The sequence below is a fragment of the Capsicum annuum genome, chromosome 10 (genome assembly GCF_002878395.1).
Source record: "Capsicum annuum cultivar UCD-10X-F1 chromosome 10, UCD10Xv1.1, whole genome shotgun sequence".
NCBI lineage: Eukaryota > Viridiplantae > Streptophyta > Magnoliopsida > Solanales > Solanaceae > Capsicum > Capsicum annuum.
The window spans coordinates 194,915,326-194,935,318 of record NC_061120.1 but is presented as its reverse complement, the minus strand read 5'-3'; the positions used below and the strand labels follow the sequence as shown (position 1 = coordinate 194,935,318).

The window sequence follows — 19,993 nt, the reverse complement described above, 5'->3', positions numbered from 1 at the left end:
CATATCATCGCCATAATGGTTATTGCATATCATCGCCACAAGGGATATTGCATATCATCGCCCCAAGGGCCATTATATATCATTTCTGCAAAGGCCATCTCATACCATCGCCGTAGAAGGAATTAAATATCTGTTGACACGCTAGACAGAAACACTGGTGTCAAGGATATCTCATCATTTCATGAATCAGCATATAAATGCATCAAGGGTACACGATTTGAAGGGAAGCCTTTAAGTCGTTGTCTAAGGATGAATGATATATAAGGTTTCCTGGAAATTGACAATTTAAAGGATTATCTATAAGTCATATTATTTAAAATAGGATAGTGTGCAAGATCACCTATGAGTTGATAGCCTGTAGGTCATCCGTAAGCCACAACAACATCCTAACCGGATAGTGTGCAAGATCGCGCAAAAATTGATAGTTCAAAGGTTATCCATAAGTCGCCACTAAATTCTTACCGGAGAATATGCAAGATTATCAAATTGATACGTCCAAGGGTTCTCTATAAGCCGCGTCATATCCAAGATCAATTATTTACAGGAATACCCAAAGACTAACAATTTGAGAGATTATCTATAAGTCATCTTGTATCCAAGGTCAGATGATGTGCAGGAACACCTGAAAGCTAGCGATTGGAGGGATATCTATAAGACATCTCTTATCCAAAGTCGGATAACGTGTAGGATTACCTAAAAGCTAGAAATTCAAAGGATATTTGTAAGTCACCTCGTATCCAATATCAAATAATACGCAGGATTATCCAAAGATTGATAATTTAAGGAAAATTTATAAATCGATCATCGGCTGTAACCGGAGAGGTTATCATTCCACATACAACAAGTGATATAGGTAACCAAAAGGGTTGCCACTCCAGCACAAGATTACACAGTTGTAGAGACTGTTCTGCATAAAGTATCAACGGTGTCCAAAAGGCCACCCCACTTTGAAGACAGACTCAACTGACAAATGTCATAATTATACAACAACCAAGAGGGTTGTTGTGTTTGTTGTTTTCAGTTATTTCATTCCAAATAGGTACCATGAAGAGATGACTCTGCTTTTCAGGCCACAACTCACACGGAGATATGGTAAAAGACTACCTACATCTTTCATGAATTATGTTAGTACTAACACTTTTTGCTTGAGAAATTGGTGAGAGCATCCGAAAGGATGAAAATCTCAAATCAAAACCATAGGTGCGGCTGACTCCAAAAAGGACGCAACACAACGTGGAACTCTTTCTCAGCAGCAAAACGGGACATAGTCTGGAAAGTAATGTCAAACTCTCTAGACGCGAGCTAAATGATCACCACCACCATCTAACCACTCCTCTATTAGAAGGCATGTGGATATTTTGGGATATTTTGGTCTCACCTTTACCTCTGCGATGTTTGTTAACTCATACTGAGGGGAACTTTCTTTTTCTTTTTCTTTCAAATTCGGGTGGCAATACACTTAGAGTTTTGGAAATTATGTCCGGGTAAGTTCTTACCTATGGATGTGAAGATCTCCACATTCATGGTTAAGAGGTTACAAGCCTCTTTTCTGCAACTCGATTAATTGTCACCCATCTTAAGCCAAAGATTGTCTGAAATAAAAGACTATCTTTTCTACCGATTGAGTCAAACTATAAGTAGTCTGATTCCTTGAGTCTCGGGGATATGTAGGCTGGGATCTATGTAGAAAACTCGACTAAATTCCAACCTCCCCCCTAGCCCCTCTATTCCCCAGTTTCTTGATTTTATCAAAAACTCTAAAATCGAGATAACTTGTGAATTTTTTTTGAAAATCACGCTTAACATCAAGGTTTATGAACTACAAGTGGCTAAATTCTCATGTAACATGAGATATGTAGGAAACCTTATACCGAGGTTCGGCCATAACTTCATGAAACTCGTATGGAAAACCAACCTCTCTTAGATACAAATTTGTGGTCGAAAAAAAATTAGGAACGTCAACCTCCCTTTACTCAGGATTACTTGCATCCATCCTACCCAAAGGGAGGGAGCAGTTGTTGACACCTAATTTTTTCCCTCCACAACTATGTTTAATCTCGAGTTTCTTCGATTTTCAAATAAAATTGCAACAATTATTTTTTCCAAATAAATGCATTTTAAAATATGTATTTGGGCTAAATTTGTTATTTAAGTGATAATTATATATTTTCGTATTTACATATATGAGATTGTATAAATGATGTCATTTAAATGAACATTTTCATCAATATTGAATTTTAATTAAGGATGATCTTTGAAAATAAATGTAATGATCAAAATCTTGATTTAAATATAACTTATTCTGAAAAATAATTTATTTGGATAAATATGTGCTTGATTTTATCGAATCGAGAAACTTGGGATTAAGTGAGGCATCAATTTGTATCGAATTTTGGTTTAATATGGCCAATCTATTAAATTTGGCTATAATTAAAATCAAATTGGCCTTAATTGCAATGCAAATTGGCTAATTGATTTTCGATTTGGCTAAAATTTAAACGGATTCAGCTAATTCTTAATTCAATTGGGGTTATCTATTAAATAACTCCAATCTTGAACCAATTAATTTAATCCCATTAATAGGCCCAATAGACCAGGCCCCCAACATTGACCCAACTCAATTAATAACCCCCAACCCAATCCAATTAAACAATACCCGGCCCATCTTTTGTTTCCTTCTTCAATCACAGCACACACATGATAACAACAGGACAAGAACAAATCCCAAACAACACCAACATAACCCTCAATATCATCAATGATTCAACAACCAAAAACATCGATAACACCAATAATTTCCACATTGATAGCTTTCAACATCAATGTTTTCACCAAACAACGACTATCTCATCCACCCAAAGACCCGATCCAAACCCGTCACCATGCGAACAACATCTATGACCCGATTTTAATCCTGACCAGTTTCAACCCGACCTCAATCTGAGGTTCACGTGCATCACGCGCATCCCACGTAGATTTTATTCGAAGAAATGATGAGAAGGTTCTAGAATATTGCTTAGTTGGCTCGTCCAACGTTCAAATCCGTGAATTTTGGGACAATGATACGAATCTAGTATATATTTGGCTATTTTTCATTGGGCGTGGGGGAGAATTCATTTTTCCCCAATGCTATTGGTCCACCAAACCCAAATTGGTGCGAATTGAGGACAAAAACGGAGCTGGAGGGGGATCGAATTTCAAAATTCCAAAATATCTTATTTTTTGAATTTCAAAAATCACCCCCAATTGGCCTTCTATATAAAGGCCCTAGGGTTCACTATTTTGGGGGGCTTTTTCTTCTCGTCTGGGTCTTTTTCTTCTCTTATGGGAGGGGTCAAAAAAATTCTGAGGTTTGGAAATTAGAGGTGTAGAGATTTTGGGTCCAAAAAGGAAGAGGGAGAAAAATTTTTGAGGGAGAAAATGGGAAATTCTAGGGTTTGGGAAATTGTTTCGAGAAATTAGGGTGAATTTTTTTTTAGTTCTATCTTTCTCTTTCGGGAGCCAGAGAATTCTAGAGTCCAAAATTGGGGTTCGAAAATTTTGTTGGGTCCTGAAAACAAAAGTTTTTTTTTTTTGTGAAAATCTTCTCATCTACTTTTTCTCTTTGGAAGCTGGTCGATCAACTGGAAATTCCAGAGTCGACAACATCATCTCCTAGCGGTAGCGGTTCTACTGATAGCTCGGGTTCCCATTTTGCTGCCCTGCAACAGGTAATACCTCTTCCTTTTCTTTTCTTTATAATTTTTTTCATCATCTCTATAGTCTTAGTGGCGTTTTGATATTGTTGTGTGTTGAGGTTATGTGTTGTAGAAGGCCTCAGCGGTTGTAGGATTTTGATGCGATAACATGAAAAATAATTATATTGTTGCGATATCTCACTGCCCATCTCAGTCGTTCTATTGTTGCGTTCAATTTTTCTGCTAAAGTTCTGTATGAATTATTTGAACATAATCTTGTGTCTGGTTTAGTTTTGTTTATGATATTTATTTGAATATAAAAAGTTCGTTGAATATCTCTATTGTTTGTTTGAATATGGTCATCCATACGTTGTAGTGTTAGCAAGATTCTTACTATTTGTTTACACCCTCTCATATATGACTAAAAAGGGGTGATTAATACAGACCATTGACTCACAAAATTGCACTCTTTGATTATTGTTCTAGAATCTTTCTGATTTATAGTACTATATAAAGGTTCTTGAACTATGTGCTTTGAAGTGGTTATGTGATCGTTCTTACCCAAGTCATTTTTTGGTTAAGTATGGCTTATACACCATTCATGTTCATATAAACTAAGGCATAAGCCATACTTTAGCTTAACATTTAGATTTTTCTTTTAACAAAACGGGGTTTTTTTTTTCTGGCTATTGTACTAAGTTCCTCATAGGTTTCAATTAATGTATTAATAATTTTAGTTATGAAAAGAGTAAGTAATGTTTGTGTTGTTTCTTATTTTTGAGCCTTCATAACCCCGAGAGCATCTACTTTGAGTAAAGTTCGGATTTTTAGACAGTTCTATCTGCAGATAACTTTATTCATCCAGAAACTTTGTGTAAATCTCTTTATCTATAGAAATACTACTCATGTTTGATCATTACCTGATTCGCTGTGTCATCCCAATTCTATGAAAATATGCTAAAATCTAAATGTCATCATTTAGAATTGGTTTTCTCTGTAAGTAGTTCTTTTGAGTTAAGGTTAACATTTTATTTAGGAGTTTGTTCGTTCCATTTGTTGTGAATGTTATCTCTAATAAATTTGTGGAGTTTTCTGCGTAATCGATTGAAGCTAGAACTACACCTTTCTTGACCTAATATGGTAGAAGTGGTGATGCATTTTGTCATTATAGTTCCCAATTTTGGTGCTCCATTGATCTTTAAATGATATTTAGATATTTTATTTGGTTAAGTATGGCTTAAGCTAAGGCGTTAAATGTAAAGGATTTGACTATATGCTACTTTATCAATTGGAATTTAGACAAAATAAGGGATTGGTTATTTTGCTAATGTTCATAGGGGGAACAAATGTTTTGTCTTGGCTGATTAAAGTTAATTGTCGCGGCTCTTCTTAGCCTCTCTTTAAATTAGTAGCGTGAGAAGTATTTTAATCAAAATAAAGTTTCTTTGAATTTTCCATTGATGTCTCTTTATGTGCGTTTGATACATGTTTCTTTGTTATGTCCTTGCTTATTTTAACACAGTATTAATTCTTTATACTTCATTGTTTTCTTTGTATGAACCTACTTGGGAGTCCAAATGGACTCTTTCCCTTTGCATTTCATAATGGGTCATTGAGGCCCGTCGCATTGAGTCAAGCCCGAGATAAGGCCTAAGTAGATAATCTCATAGTGCACGGATGCAAGGAGTTCAAGGAAGAAGCACGGATTAAAGTCCCATAGTCGAAGCGGCTAAGAGACTTAGAAGTCTCCTTTATTTGCTTAGTTATTTATTGTTGTCTTTATGTATTCATTTCTTTGTTGTCTTATTTCTTTATTTATTTGGGCCACGAAGCCAAAGTTGTATTTAATACAGGTGAAGCAATACTCGAGCCAAAGGCTCGAAAACTAGAATAGGACAGGGACGACGGTTTGGGCCCAAAAGCCTAAATCACTATTTCTCCCTTTTCCCCTTTTCCTTTTGTTTACTTGTTTAGTACTTATTGCGAATCTAGGTAAATCCCTAACTAAGTCACTAAAAAACTGATTTTGCAAAAACTTTTTCCTTAATCAACTATTTTTTTCAACAAATTGATTTTCCAAAGTTAATCAAAAGAATGTATTCAAACAGATCGGATAACCGCAAGTTAGTGGACGTTTTAGGTGTCTAACACCTTCCTAAAACATTAATAAGAACCGCTTATCTAGAATCTCTGACTTAAAACGGTTTTTCTATTTTGAATCGTTTAAAGTATTTATAAAGGTTTCTTAATTCCTTTTTAAAATTAAGTGGCAACTCTCCTTCAAAAGTCAAAATTTCTCCGCAAAACAGTTTAACCATTCAATCCTAAAAGGTGCCTATTCAAATTGTATCCTTTATCTTGGTGTCTTTCCGTAAAAAATACCTATTCATTTTTTTGTTCACACATGTTGATTTAAATTTGATTATTTTTAGTATACTAATTTTTTAACACATATGTTGCATGTTTATTCCATACTTCGTGGTAAATAATATTAAAAAATAAATTTTTTAATTTTAATAAATTACTATATATAATAAGAGGGAGTTAACCTACTGAAATAGGCATGAAATCAACATGTCTGCTTCAGCTGCTTCAATTCTAATCTTACTGTATCACCATAATTAATTATTATAAATCATTTACGTATTAGAAAATTAATAATATTTAAATTTTAAAAAAAAAAGTAAAATAGACATTTATGACATGTCTGTTTCAGCTGCTTCAACCGTAATTTTCTATATTACCCCTAATTAATAATTATAAGTCATCAGACATTTTTAATTTATTTATTTTTATGTTCTTTTTTGTTTCAAACAAGAAAGTATTTCCTAGGAAAGTGCTAAGAACTCCGGTGATAAGTTCAAAAATTGTTGATATCCCAGCAGATTAGTGTTCATGGAGGAAGTATGACCAGAAGACGATTAAGGGTTGAACATACTCACAATAGTTACAACGTACCATCAACTACAATCACTAACTTTGGTATATATCACATACGATGAACAGATCAGACCAAATATAAAAATTAATTTGTGTTTTCTTTAATTCAGGGCCTATTACAAGTGTACTGGTGTGCCTGAATGTCCAGCAAAGAAACACGTGGAGAGGGATATGGATGATCCTATGATTTAAATCGTGACTTATGAAGAGGAGAATCATCATACACAAGTCGCGATGCAAGAGAATAATTCTCAAATGGTGGATTTTGAATTAGCATAAGGAAAGAAGGAGTAAATTGAAATTGGGGGGGGGGGGGGGGGGGGACAAGAAAGAAGTTATTAGAATGATAAGCATGTCTAGTTTCAACTCGTTCGGATAGCCAAGAAAGTGGAAAATAAAATAAGACTATCCAATTCATAATTAATAATCTATAGTACTACCTTATTAGTACATGTGGTGCACGTACATATCAAAATTCACATTTTGTAGTAGATAATAAAATAAAAGTAAATATTATTTAAAATAAACTTTTTAATAAAATAAATTTACATATAGGTTTGTATGAATGACTATTAAGTATTATAATATGGTGAAATATTTGTCAAATTAAATTAAAATGATATTTCATTAATTTATGAAGATGAAAAAGATCAAAAGTAGATTTATCAATAATTTAATAACGAAAAATGCAATCAATATTTTATTTACTTCATTTCCAATTTCATTAAGGGTTTCTCTTTTTAGCACCAATAGACGTTATTGATGTTCTTCTTACTCACACAAAAAAAGAAAAAGAGATAAAATCTTGTTAGATTTGTGGAGCAACCTTCAACTTTTACATCACCTACACTTTTATGTTTATGATGTGTGGCACAATGCTCCACTTCTACACCCTCTATAGTATCAGGTTCATGATTTGTGGGACAATGCTTTACTCCCACACCATCAACACTTTTAGGTGCACGGGTCTTGACTTGATCAATTGCACAACAATCTAATTCTACCCCATCTAAACTTTCAACTTTCTGCTTCTTAATACACATTTCTTCATGTTCAGCCGCATCTTTTACAACCCATTGTCTATCATCCTTCGTATCATTAATATTTTTTGGATTCTCAATTTCAATCATTTTATCACTCCTTACTATAATACAGATTTTCGGTGCACAATCCTTGACATAACAATTCAATTCTGTACCATCTGAAGTTTTAAAATTCTCCTTCAAAAGGCATAACTCCTCAAGTTTAGTACAATTAACACACTTTAAATAACCAACAACATTTACTGGCTTGTCAATTTCCATCATTCCATCACTTATATTCATGATATAAGTATCAGGTGCACAGTTCTTGACATGATTTATAGCTAATTCTTGTTCTATACCATCTAAAGTCCTACCTTTCTCCTTCTCAACACATATCTCTGTCTTTTAGTACCATCATCACACTTGGAATCATCAATATTTTCTGGCCTCTCAATTTCCATCATTTCATCACTCCTTACCAGAGTACAAGTTCTGGTGCAAAACTATCCAATTCCACACCATCTAAAGTTCTAAATTTCCCCTTCTCAATGCATAACTCCTCTTATTCAACACCATCAATATTTACGAGTTTCTCCACATCCCTCATTCCAAAACACAACCACACAAAAACTCCCACAAGTACAAATAAAAAAATCAACAAACAATTAACTAAAAAAATATATATAGGTACTTAATCGCCAAAAGAAACAAACAACTCCTCACATGCAAAAAAAAAATCTAAACTAAATCCCAGAAAAAACCTCCGCAGCTCAAAACCCAAAAATTCTAAATATGAATATTCAAAATATGTGGAAAAAATACTTTTGGGAGATCTACAGACAAACACACATAAAAAATTGCAAAAATTAAAATAAAAAATAGATCTTAAAATTCAAAGCTTTATACGATTTATTTTTGATAAAAAGGGAAGATTTGTAAGGTTTATGCAATATTATTATATTAATCAAGGGATTCAAATTAAGAAATCAAATAATGATTAAGAAAAAAAATTACCTGAATTTATTTATTTATTTTGGTTTCGCGGGTATGTATGAAAGGGCAATATGATGAGTTGCATTTTTTTTCATTTTTGGATGTATAATTTAATAATTGAAAATAATAATAATTTTTAAAAATTCAAAGTAAAAATAACCTAGTTTTTTTCAGTACCTGTATTGGAGTCGGCGATTAATTTGAATATCTCCTTCGTAGAACCTATTTGGCGGTAGCGCTCCAAGGATTTTTAATACTAGGGCTGAAAATTGAGACAACCTAGATATCCTATGTTATTTGGCCATGTGACAACTTGATGAGTTGTTTTTTTCATTTTTGAATATATAATAATTTTGAAAAATTGAAAGAAAAAAACTATTTTTTTGGTACTTGTTTTGGAATCCGCCAACTAATTTAGATTTGTGTTGGTTGGAGCTTATTAGGGATAGCGCCACTCCCTACCAAGAATTTTTCATATCCAAGGCTTAGAATCGAGGAAAAGTAACCTAGGGCTTTTTGGTGCTTGCATCGGAGTCCGCCGATTAATTCAAATTTGTGGCAATATAGAGCTCAATTGGAATTTTGTATCAATTTTTTTTTCATATCCAAGATACCCAATCAAGATAACCAAAATTTTACAATCTAACACTCTCAAACCTCTCAATATTAATAGTGTAATTTATTTTGATTTTCTTGCCTATTATAGTAATTAGTTATTAATACGCTTATGACATTCAATTTTGAAATTTTTTATAATTATTATAAATAAAAATTACTTAAAAGTTTTTTTTTTATTTGAAATAAAAAAATATGAAGTTTAACAGTTCAAGAGATGTTCACACTTCATTAATTAAGAATTTTCTCTATTTGCTGAGTATAGCCAAGCAACACCCGTTGTTGGTGTTCTTTCAACTCACATGAAAAGAAAAAAAACAATGACAAAGTCCAATTCTGGTTTGATTAAAGTCACGCAATTCATATTGTTAGGATTCTTCCCACTCACGAGAAAAGAAAGAACAGTGACAAAGTTTAATTTAAATTTAATTATTTGTAATATACTAATTTTTCAACTCGTGTGTTGTACATGTATACCACATTTTGTAGTAAGTAATATTATAAAATGAAAATTTAAATTTTAATTAATTACTATATATAATAAGAGGGAGTTAACCAGCTGAAACTAGCATGAGGTCAACATGTCTGCTTGTGTTGTCTGCTTCAGCAGCTTCAATCGTAATTTTGTTGTATCACCCATAATTAATTATTATAAATCATTTACATATAAAAAAATTAATAATATTTAATTTTAAAAAAAGTAAAATAAATATTGATGACATGTCTGCTTCAACTTCTTTAGCCATAATTTTAATATATCACCCCTAATTAATTATTATATGTCATCAATCATTTTTGATTTATTTATTTTTATATTTTTTTTATTTCAAACAAGAAAGTTTTTCCTAAGAATGTGATAAGTCCAGAAATTGCTGATATACTAGAAGATGAGTGTTCATAGAGGAAGTATGGTCAGAGTACGATTAAGGGATCATCATACCCACGACAATTACAACTCACCATCAAGTAAAACCACTAACTTTTATGTATATCACGTACAATGAATGGATCAATCCAAATATAAAAACCAATTCGTGTTTTTTCTTTAATTCAAGTCCTATTACAAGTATACCGGTGTTTCTGAATGTCCATCGAAGAAGCATATGGAGAGGGCTATGGATGATCCTATGATGTTAATTGTGACTTATGAAGAGAAACATCATCATACACAAGTCGTGATGCATGACAACAATTCTCAAATGGTGGATTATGGGTCAACATAAGGTAAGAAGGAGAGAATTGAAAGTGGAGAGGGGGGGAGGCCAAGAAAGAGGTTATTTGAACTATTAGCATCGTCTACTCATTCAGATAATCAAGAAAGTGGAAAAGAAAATAAGAAAATAAGATTATCCAATTCAAATTTAATAATCTATAGTACTAGCTTATTTGTACATGTATTGCATATACATATCACAATTCACATTTTGTAGCAGATAATATTGTAAAATAAAAATAAATATTATTAGAATAAACTTTTTAATAAATAAATTTACATACAGGTTTGTATGAATGACTCTTAATTATAATATTACACTGGCATGTTTGTCAAATTAAATTAATATGATATTTCATTAATTTATAAAGATGAAAAAAATCAAAAGTAGATTTATCAATAATTTAAGAATGAAAAATGCAATCAATCTTTTATTTACTTCGTTCCTAATTTCATCAAGGGTTTCTCTCTTTTGCACAAATGGACGTATTGGTGTTCTTATTCACACAAAAAAAATAGTAACAAAATCTCGTTAGATTTGTAGAACAACCTTCAACTTTTACACCACCTACACTTTTATGATCACGATGTGTGGCACAACTGATAACGCTCAAACTACACTCTTGAATGGGTGTAAGCGATCATTGTCAATATAAAACTCAACTAGGTTGGGGTCGAATCCCACATGGAATATGGTGTGAACTCAAGTTGTTTGCAATTTAATTCACTGATAGTTTAACGTTTTCTGAAATGGGGGTTGAAGTTTCACAAATAATTATAAGTCACTTTAATTTCGATGTTTGTAATCAAGATTTTATGAAATAACCAGAATTATGTTCACTAGGACTTACGGTACATGACAGATGCTAAAGGTGACTCAAGATTCTCACGGTGATTAGGATAACAAGCTATCTTTATCGATGATATGCTCAAATGTCTCTCGACCTATTTAACCGTCTAATTTCCTAATACTCTCGGACTTAGGAAATCGCTATTCACTGCCCAGATTTTACCTCAGGTTAATCAACCTTGTTACAACACTGATTATTAAACGAAGTATTTCCGAGTCCCTATTGATAATTCACTTCCTACTGTATATGATTTCTTTCTCAAGAAAATCAAAGTAGGTGTGTCTACTATTTGCAACCAACAGACGTTAATTAAAATCTCAGAATTATCAAGAAATCCTAACACCTATTAAATCTTGAGTGTTTAGCACATCATCATGACCTAACCCTAGATCTCATAATTCAGGTTAATGGAGTTTAACCACTCATGATGCAAAGAACGAAACACATAATTGAATTCATAATTGAGAAGATTAACTTATAGAGAAGAATAATAATTAGTGAATCGTAGATTAGATCACAAAGGAAAATCCCCAAAATAGTTGTATTGTTCGAATCCAAAAAGATAGAGAAAGAAATACCGAAAAATATTCTCTAAGACTCAAAGTATCGAACTCTCTTTAGAATAATAATGATGATGAATGAATGCCTCCGAAAACCCTAAAACAAAGCTTTTAAATAGTTTAACCTAAATAAGGAAATAAAATTAAAATTGCAGCTTTTTCTTAGAATAGACGACGACATCCGTGACAGCTTGTCAGGAGTCTGATGACTTATCACTGATGCCGTCAGCTCCTCTGCAATTTTGGCTCTTGTTGCCTAAGGTTGACGACGACGATGATGACATATCAAGAGTTTGATGGCTTGTCACCAATGTCGTCAAAACTTTATCTCAGCTTCCAAGTTCTGCCTAAGTCTGACAGTGCTCCTGACGCCTTATCACCGGGCTGACGACTTATCATAAATGTCATCACAACTTCTCTTCAACTCCTATTCTCTGGTTAAGGATGATGAAATTCATGACGGTGTATCACACTTTTGATGTCATATCACCAGATGTCGTCACAGGATTCAACTCATGCCAAATCTCTGGTTAAGTCTGACGACAACTGTGATAGCCTATCACAGGGCTGACAACTTATCATAAGTATCGTCATCCAAACTTCTCTTCAGATTCATCCAAATTTCAACTTCTTTGCTTTCATTCTTATTGGTTCTTTATCCCATAAGCTTAAACTGTAAAATCAGACATAAACAAATAAAAAACGACAAAAGTTGCTTAAGACTTCGCAATTATTCTTGGTTAAAGGTCTTAAATGTGTTAGAAATTGCTCACACATCAACACCCTCAACTTAAAACAATTGCTTGTCCTCAAGCAACTCAGCCCAACTAAGAGAATACATAGCACATTCACTAGCTAATTTTCTTTTTTAAGCTCAAAACATAGTTACCACCTCCAAGGTCAATCCAATTAAAACCAACTGTGTATGTCATTAGAGAACAATAATGTAACACAAAGGACTCAAGCGATGGCATCAATATTAGCCACAGCAACCATTCATATACCAATGCTGCACTATCTAAACAAGCAAGTAGCTAGCAACAATACAGTATGCCCTTACAATAAAGAAATCCCCCTCCTCGCATATAATAAACCAAAAATGTAAATGTGATGATCATCAAAAGACTCTCTCTCTCAAAATGAAGTTCCAATCAATGTATGCCAAGTACCATAGGCTTGCCCTTATTTTCATTACCAAAACCTTCAGATAGTCCAGCTAGGATCACTATAGGACTTTTTTTAGGCTTATAATGTAGGTTGGGGCTGGTATGATATTCAAGGACATTTAGAGTAACTATGCCTCCTTGACACTACACTACTCTCTTGGGGCTCACTTATTAACCTCTTTTTCGTTTTCTTTTTTATTAATCGCACATATTCAAGTTGGGTGCCTTTTTTTTTAGAATAGCACCCAACTTTTATTCTTTTTTCTTTATTCTACCCTTCTTCATACGCATATTACACCATGCACCCCTATGATAGACACCCTCAACTTAGGCTATTTGCCTAGGTCAAGGTGCACAGTATCCAAGGAGAACCAGGGCCAAAACAGGTTCATTATGGTATAAATGGGAAGGTGAAAGGTGTCATAAGAAAGAAATAGGCTAATTAGGCTCAAAACAGGGATATGATGCACATAGGGAAAGATATTTAGGCTAGAAGTGGATTAATCAACAAAACAATCTATGATTCTTTCCTAACCCCTATCCTTTAACCATTGTAAGACTAACCAGGCAAGTTCTGGCTTTAGCATACAGAGGGAATTAAGTAATTTCTCACACACACATGGCACGCAAGTATATTGTAGGCCACTACTTATCTAGCTCATGCAATTATTCAGCAATGATCATCAAGCAGCTAGAACTAATGCCACAACAAGATTTACAATGGTCACAAGTAAATATAATTCACACAGTCTTTGCAAACAAAACATTAGAAAGGTGTTTAAAAATCAATCAAAAACATGTCAACTGCTTTCTTGTACTTGTATTTCTCCTAGTTACCACAAAATATGTTACAACAACAGACTACCCTACACCTTCAACTCAAAATCAAAGCAAAACTAAACTAAGGGTTAGAGTATACCTAGAATGGATCAATCTCAGGGGTCATGGGTTGTCTTTCATATAGCGCCTGATTTAACGTCGCGGCACGACTCAGGTATCTCGACTACTTCAAACTTCATCGAGACAGATAATGGTGATACTTTTCACTGATTCTTTCGGGCCAATGTAAAGTTTGACACATTGACCATTTACCTTGAAGGTACTGCCATCTTCATTTTCGAGTTCCACTACTCCAGATGAGTGGACTTGACTAACTTTAAAAGGGCTTGACCACTTAGCTTTCAGCTTACCTAGGAACAATTTGAGTCTGGAATTGAACATAAGAACCAAGTCACCCTTTTGGAATTCTCGTTTCTCTATTCTCCAATCATGGTACTCTTTCATCTTTTATTTATACAAATCTGCTCGTTCATAGGCCCTGAGACAAAATTCATCCATCTCATTCAATTGCCCCAGTCTCAGCTCTGCTGCTTTCTTCCAATTCAGATTCAACCTTTTGAGTGACCCATAAGGACTTGTGCTCCAGCTCTATTGGTAGGTGGCAAGTTTTTCCATAGACCAGCTGAAATGGTGACATGCCAATGGGTCTCTTGAAAGCAGTCCAATATGCCCACAAGGAATCATCGAGCTTTTGAGACCAATCTTTTCGGCTATTATTCACCATTTTGGATAGGATGGCTTTAATCTCACGATTTAATACTTCCACTTGCCCACTGGTTTATGGGTAGTATGGAGTAGACACTCTGTGCTGTTTTACCCCATATTTTGCCAAAGATGGTCAAAATATTTTGTTGCAAAAATGAGATCCTTCATTGCTTATGATAGTATATGGTACTCCAAAGCGAGAGAAGATGTTCTTCTTAAGAAAAACAACAACCCTCTTCCCTTCATTATCAGACAAGGCCACAGCTTTGACCCATTTTGAGACGTAGTCAACATAAAATAAAATATACTTTATCTCGTACAAGCCCACAAAAGGACCCATGAAATCAATGCCCTAGACATCAAATAATTCCACTTCAAGCATCTTAGTCAAGGGCATCTCATGTCTTTTAGAGATTGACCCCTGCCTCTGGAATTGTTCATATTTCAGCACAAACTTGTGGGTATCCTTGAACAATGTTAGCCAATAATAGCCACTATGCAACACCTTTCTAGCCGTTCATTCACCTGCGTGGTGACCCCCTACTGGGGAAGCATGACATGCTTCCAATATGCACACTACATCCATTTCTGGCACGTATCTCCTTATAATATTGTCTGCACATCGCCAAAAAATATACAACTCATCCCAGAAATAATGTGTCACATCATGCCAGAACTTTTTCCTTTGATGGAAGGAAAGGTTTTCTGGGATGACCTCACTCATAACATAATTTGCATAATCCGCATACCAAGGCAATTTTTCCATAGCGGCAGCTAGTATCTCCTCATCAGGGAATGCATCATTTATCTTTATTTCATCACTACTTTCCTGTTTACCTTCCATTCTAGACAGATGATCTGCAAGTTGGTTTTCACAACCTTTCCTATCCTTTACCTCAAAGTCAAATTCTTGTAGCAGCAATACCCATCTAATCAGGCTTGGTTTAGCATCCTTCTTAGCCATCAAATACCTCAAGGCAGCATGGTCGGAGTGGACCATTACTTTGGTCCCAAACAGATAAGCTCTAAACTTTTCGAAAGCATACACTACAACTAAAAGTTCCTGTTAAGTGATGGTGTAATTCTTTGCGCTCCATTCAGTGCTTTGCGGGTGTAATATATCGGATGAAACAGTTTGTCCCTCTTTTACCCCAATACAGCTCCAAGGGCAACACCACTTGCATCACACGTGATCTCAAATGGTTTTATCCAGTCAGGTGCAATAACAATAGGGGTCTCAATCAGCTTCTTTTTAAGTCATTGAAATGCCTTCAAGCACTCATCATCGAAGGAAAATTTCACCTCATTATCCAAAAGTTTGCAAAGTGGATTTGCAATCTTTGAGAAGTCTTTTATAAATCTCCGATAAAAGACAGCATGTCCAATAAAACTACGCACTCCTTTCACTGAAATAGGAGGTGGTAGTTTCTCAATAACTTCCACCTTTGCTCGATCAATTTCTATCCCCTTTTCGGAAATTTTATGGCCAATAACGATGCCCTCCTTGACCATGAAATGGCATTTTTCCAAGTTAAGCACCAAATTAAATTCAATATATCTTTGCAAGGATACATTCAGATTTACCAAACACATCTCAAATGAATCACCCATCATGGAGAAATCATCCATGAATACCTCTATGGTGTCCTCCACCATGTCAGAGAAGATAGATATCATACATCGTTGAAAAGTGACGGGTGCATTACATAGCCCAAATGGCATCTTTTTAACTGCAAATGTGCCATATGGGCATGTGAATATCGTCTTCTCCTGATCTTCAGGAGCAATACATATTTGGTTGTATCCAGAATAACTATCCAAGAAGTAATACCACCCCCTGCTAGCTAATCGATCAAGTATTTAGTCCATAAAGGGCATCGAAAAGTGGTCTTTTAGAGTCCAAGAATTTAGCTTGTGGTAGTCCATGCAAACTCTCCACCCAGTTACAGACCTAAGGGGAATCAACTCATTCTTTTTATTGGAAACCACTGTCATACCCCCTTTTTTGGGTACACATTGAACTGGACTCACCCACTTGCTGTCAGAAATAGGGTAAACTACTCCTGCATCCAACTACTTAATAATCTCCTTCTTAACCACCTCTTACATTGGTGGATTAAGACGACGCTGATGCTCTATGGTTGGAATACAATCCTCCTCAAGCTGAATTTTATGCGTACAGATTCCCGGGGGAATGCCAATAATATCTGCGATAGTCTACCCTATAGCGCTCTTGTGCCTCTGAAGTACTAAAATAAGTGCATTCACCTGTTGTTCACCCAAATCAACTGCAATAATAACATGTTGCGTGTTCCCATTCCCCAGAAACACATACTATAAGTGCTAAGGCAATTCCTTCAATTCCAACACCAGAGGCTCCTCAATAGATGGCTTGGCTGGTGGCATTGGTCGATTAGCCAGGTCAAGGTCTAGCTTTTTAGGAGCATAAGGATATGAACCCATGCCTGTTAAGTCATAAACGGTCTCTTCATAGTCCCCAATGCCTTCACTATCATAATTCATCATGACCGCAGCTAAAGGTTCGATAATAAGTTGCTCTGCTATGGGCACCTCCTGTTCGTCCTCATAATACATATCAACTATTGAGAACACACTCATTTATTCATACTGCTTCATTGATTTGCCCACATCAAATTGTACAACTTTATCGTTCATCTTGAATAAGAGCTCATTTGCTCTTAAATCAATCAGCACACTTTCGGTTGCGAGGAAAGGTCAACCCAAGATTATAGGCACCTCGAAGTCCACCTCGTAATCCAGAATGACGAAGTTTACAGGGAATATAAAGTTGGACACCTTCACCAACACATTATACAGAATGCCAACAGGTCGCTTTACTGACCTATCTGCCATCACGAGTCTCATATTGGTGGGTGTAGGATTTCCCAGACCCAACTTTCTATAAATAGTCAGTGGCATCAAATTAATGCTTTCTCCCAGATTATATAGTGCTTTAGTGAATTCTATAGTCCCAATTGTGTAGGGAATAGTGACTGCACCTGGGTATGGCTTCTTCTGTACTAAGGTCCTTATACAAATAGCGCTACAAAGGTGGAGATCTGCCTCCAATTCCCAGCTCACCGTTCGTTTCTTAGTCATAAAGTCCTTCATGAATTTTCCATATCCTGGCATTTGCTCAAGTGCTTCAACTAAAGGCATATTTATTGTCAATTGCTTAAGCATTGCCATGAATTTGCTGAATTTGGCATCATTAGCCTTCTTCTCCAATCGTTGAGGAAAGGGAGGCGGTGGTCTAGGGATAGATTTCAACACCACTTCCTCTTCTTTCTTTTATTCCTTTTCTAAAACATCAACAGAACTATCCAGCTTCTCAGACTCCACTAGTTTGCTTCCTTCGAATTCATCAACAACCACCTCACCATCTACAGATTTGCCCACAGAAGGGCCAGGTAAGATCTTACCACTACTAGTGGTAATCTCCATACATGAGCCATCATTTTGCGGATTCTAAACTGCATCACTAGGTAAAGTACCAATTTTTCTTTGGTTAAGTATTGCGGAAAGTTGGCTCATCTACTGCCCTAACTGCTTAATAGAAGTAGAGTGTGAACTAACCAACTGACTCAGGGTAGAGAATTCACTCTTCATAGTGGTTACCCCCGAGTTGGTAGCCTCAACTCCCTTCAACAATTTTTCATCATGTTCTCCATGGACATCTTGCTAGATCTAGTTGGTGCAACAACCCGACTTCCAGGAGGAATATACAAACTACTCCTATCATTATTGCTTCTCTAGTTTCCTTGCTCCTTATCTTTATAATTAGGCTTGTCATAAAAGTTCCGACCTTGATTCCCTTGGCTATTGCCTTGGAAACCGCCTGATTATTAACATAATTTGGCTTCTCATCTGCATCAATAGCAACAGTGCACTGAGATTCCACAGCCTTAACCATTTCAGTTTTGCCTGACAGCAAGTGCATGGTCAGCAAGTCCATCTGAGTCTTTAAGTGGGCCATGTCTTGGTCTCGCTCCTCATACCTTCTGCGCTGCTCCACAGTTATATCACTAGAAATATTTGGGCTAGCTACCACAAAATCCCTGGTATGCAAAACTCGACTTTGTTTGGTCATTCTATTCAGCATGTCTGAAGCATCTTAAAAAGAAAGGTCAATGAACGAACCACCTGCAACATTATCTTCAATTAGATTTGTCACAGATTTAAAAGATCTGTACAAAGTCTCCATTAAGTGAAAGTCCATCATGTTATGGTTCGGACATTGTGCCATCTTCTTCTTGAATCTCTCCCAAGTTTCATCCAATACTTCAATTGGGAGTTGCCTAAAGTTACTAATTTCGTCCCTAAACTGTACCCTCCTGGAGGGTGGAAAGAACTGTTCTAGAAACGCCTCTTTCAACTATCTCCAGTTGGTTATAGAATCGGGCTCCAGCTCATTTAACCACATTGTTGCCTCCCCAGACAGAGATAATGGAAACAATCTCAATTGGATCGCATTCTGGATCACTCCCGAATTATCAAATGATTTACAAATGGTGATAAAGTTCACCAAGTGCATATTCAGATCATCACTAGGCAAGCCTCCAAACAACCCCTTCAGATTCAGGAGTTGAATCATAGTACTTGTTATGCTGAATTTTGCACCAGGTGCCAACGGTGGAGGAATGATAGCACCCGTTACACCTACTCCATCCATTCCTTCGTCATCATCATCAACCTCATAATGGACAGGCTGCTGACCATACCTTCTTCTGACTGGACGATTTCTGTTAAAATTTCCCTGCACTGGTGCAGCAATTCGCTCAGCTCAGCTTGGGTTTTGAGGATTCAGTAATTCCTCATCACCCAAGTCTTCATCATCAAGGTTCAAGTGAAGTACTTATTGAACCTAGTTTTATATGTTCACCTAAGCCTTGGCCAAGGCTGCCAGTCTATCAGCCTCTTGCTGTTCTGTCATTCTCCCAATCAGCTGAGGTTCCGAATTAATTGGTAATAACGGTTCTCTGAAACTTCTTATTTTTGGCATAAACACCAAGGAACCTGCAATAAATAAAAACAACAAATAAATGTAAATCTAGGAAACCTAACTAACAGTCAATTAGAGCACATAACTTTCAGTTTGCAACCGTATTCCCCAACAATGGTGCTAGTTTTTTATAACGTTCAAACTACAATCTTGAATGGGTGTAAGTGATCGTTGTCAATATAAAACCCAACAAGGTTGGGGTTGAATCCTACAGGGAATATGGTGTGAACTCAAGTCTTTTGCGATTTAATTCATTGATAGTTTAACATTTCCTGAAATGGGGGTTGAAGTTTCACAAATAACTGTTTGTCACTTTAATTTTGATGTTTGTAATCAAGATTTTATGAAATAATCAAAATTATATTCACTATGGCTTACGGTACAT

General features: G+C 35.5%; 1 protein-coding gene and 1 non-coding gene across 2 annotated transcripts in view; both read left to right on the top strand.

Annotated features, from left to right (window-relative positions):
• LOC124887859 overlaps nt 1-12,171 on the top strand; it is a 15,013-nt gene extending 2,842 nt beyond the window's left edge. Inside the window, exons 4-5 of the mRNA XM_047397778.1 lie at nt 3,612-3,710; nt 12,046-12,171. Coding sequence (XP_047253734.1) covers nt 3,612-3,710; nt 12,046-12,171 — 225 coding nt within the window. The remainder of the gene's footprint in view (nt 1-3,611; nt 3,711-12,045) is intronic.
• Nucleotides 12,172-18,826: 6,655 nt separating this feature from the next.
• Nucleotides 18,827-18,933, top strand: LOC124888297. The gene has a single exon (XR_007046425.1). It is a non-coding gene; the product is annotated as a small nucleolar RNA R71 (small nucleolar RNA).
• The last annotated feature ends 1,060 nt before the right edge of the window (nt 18,934-19,993 follow it).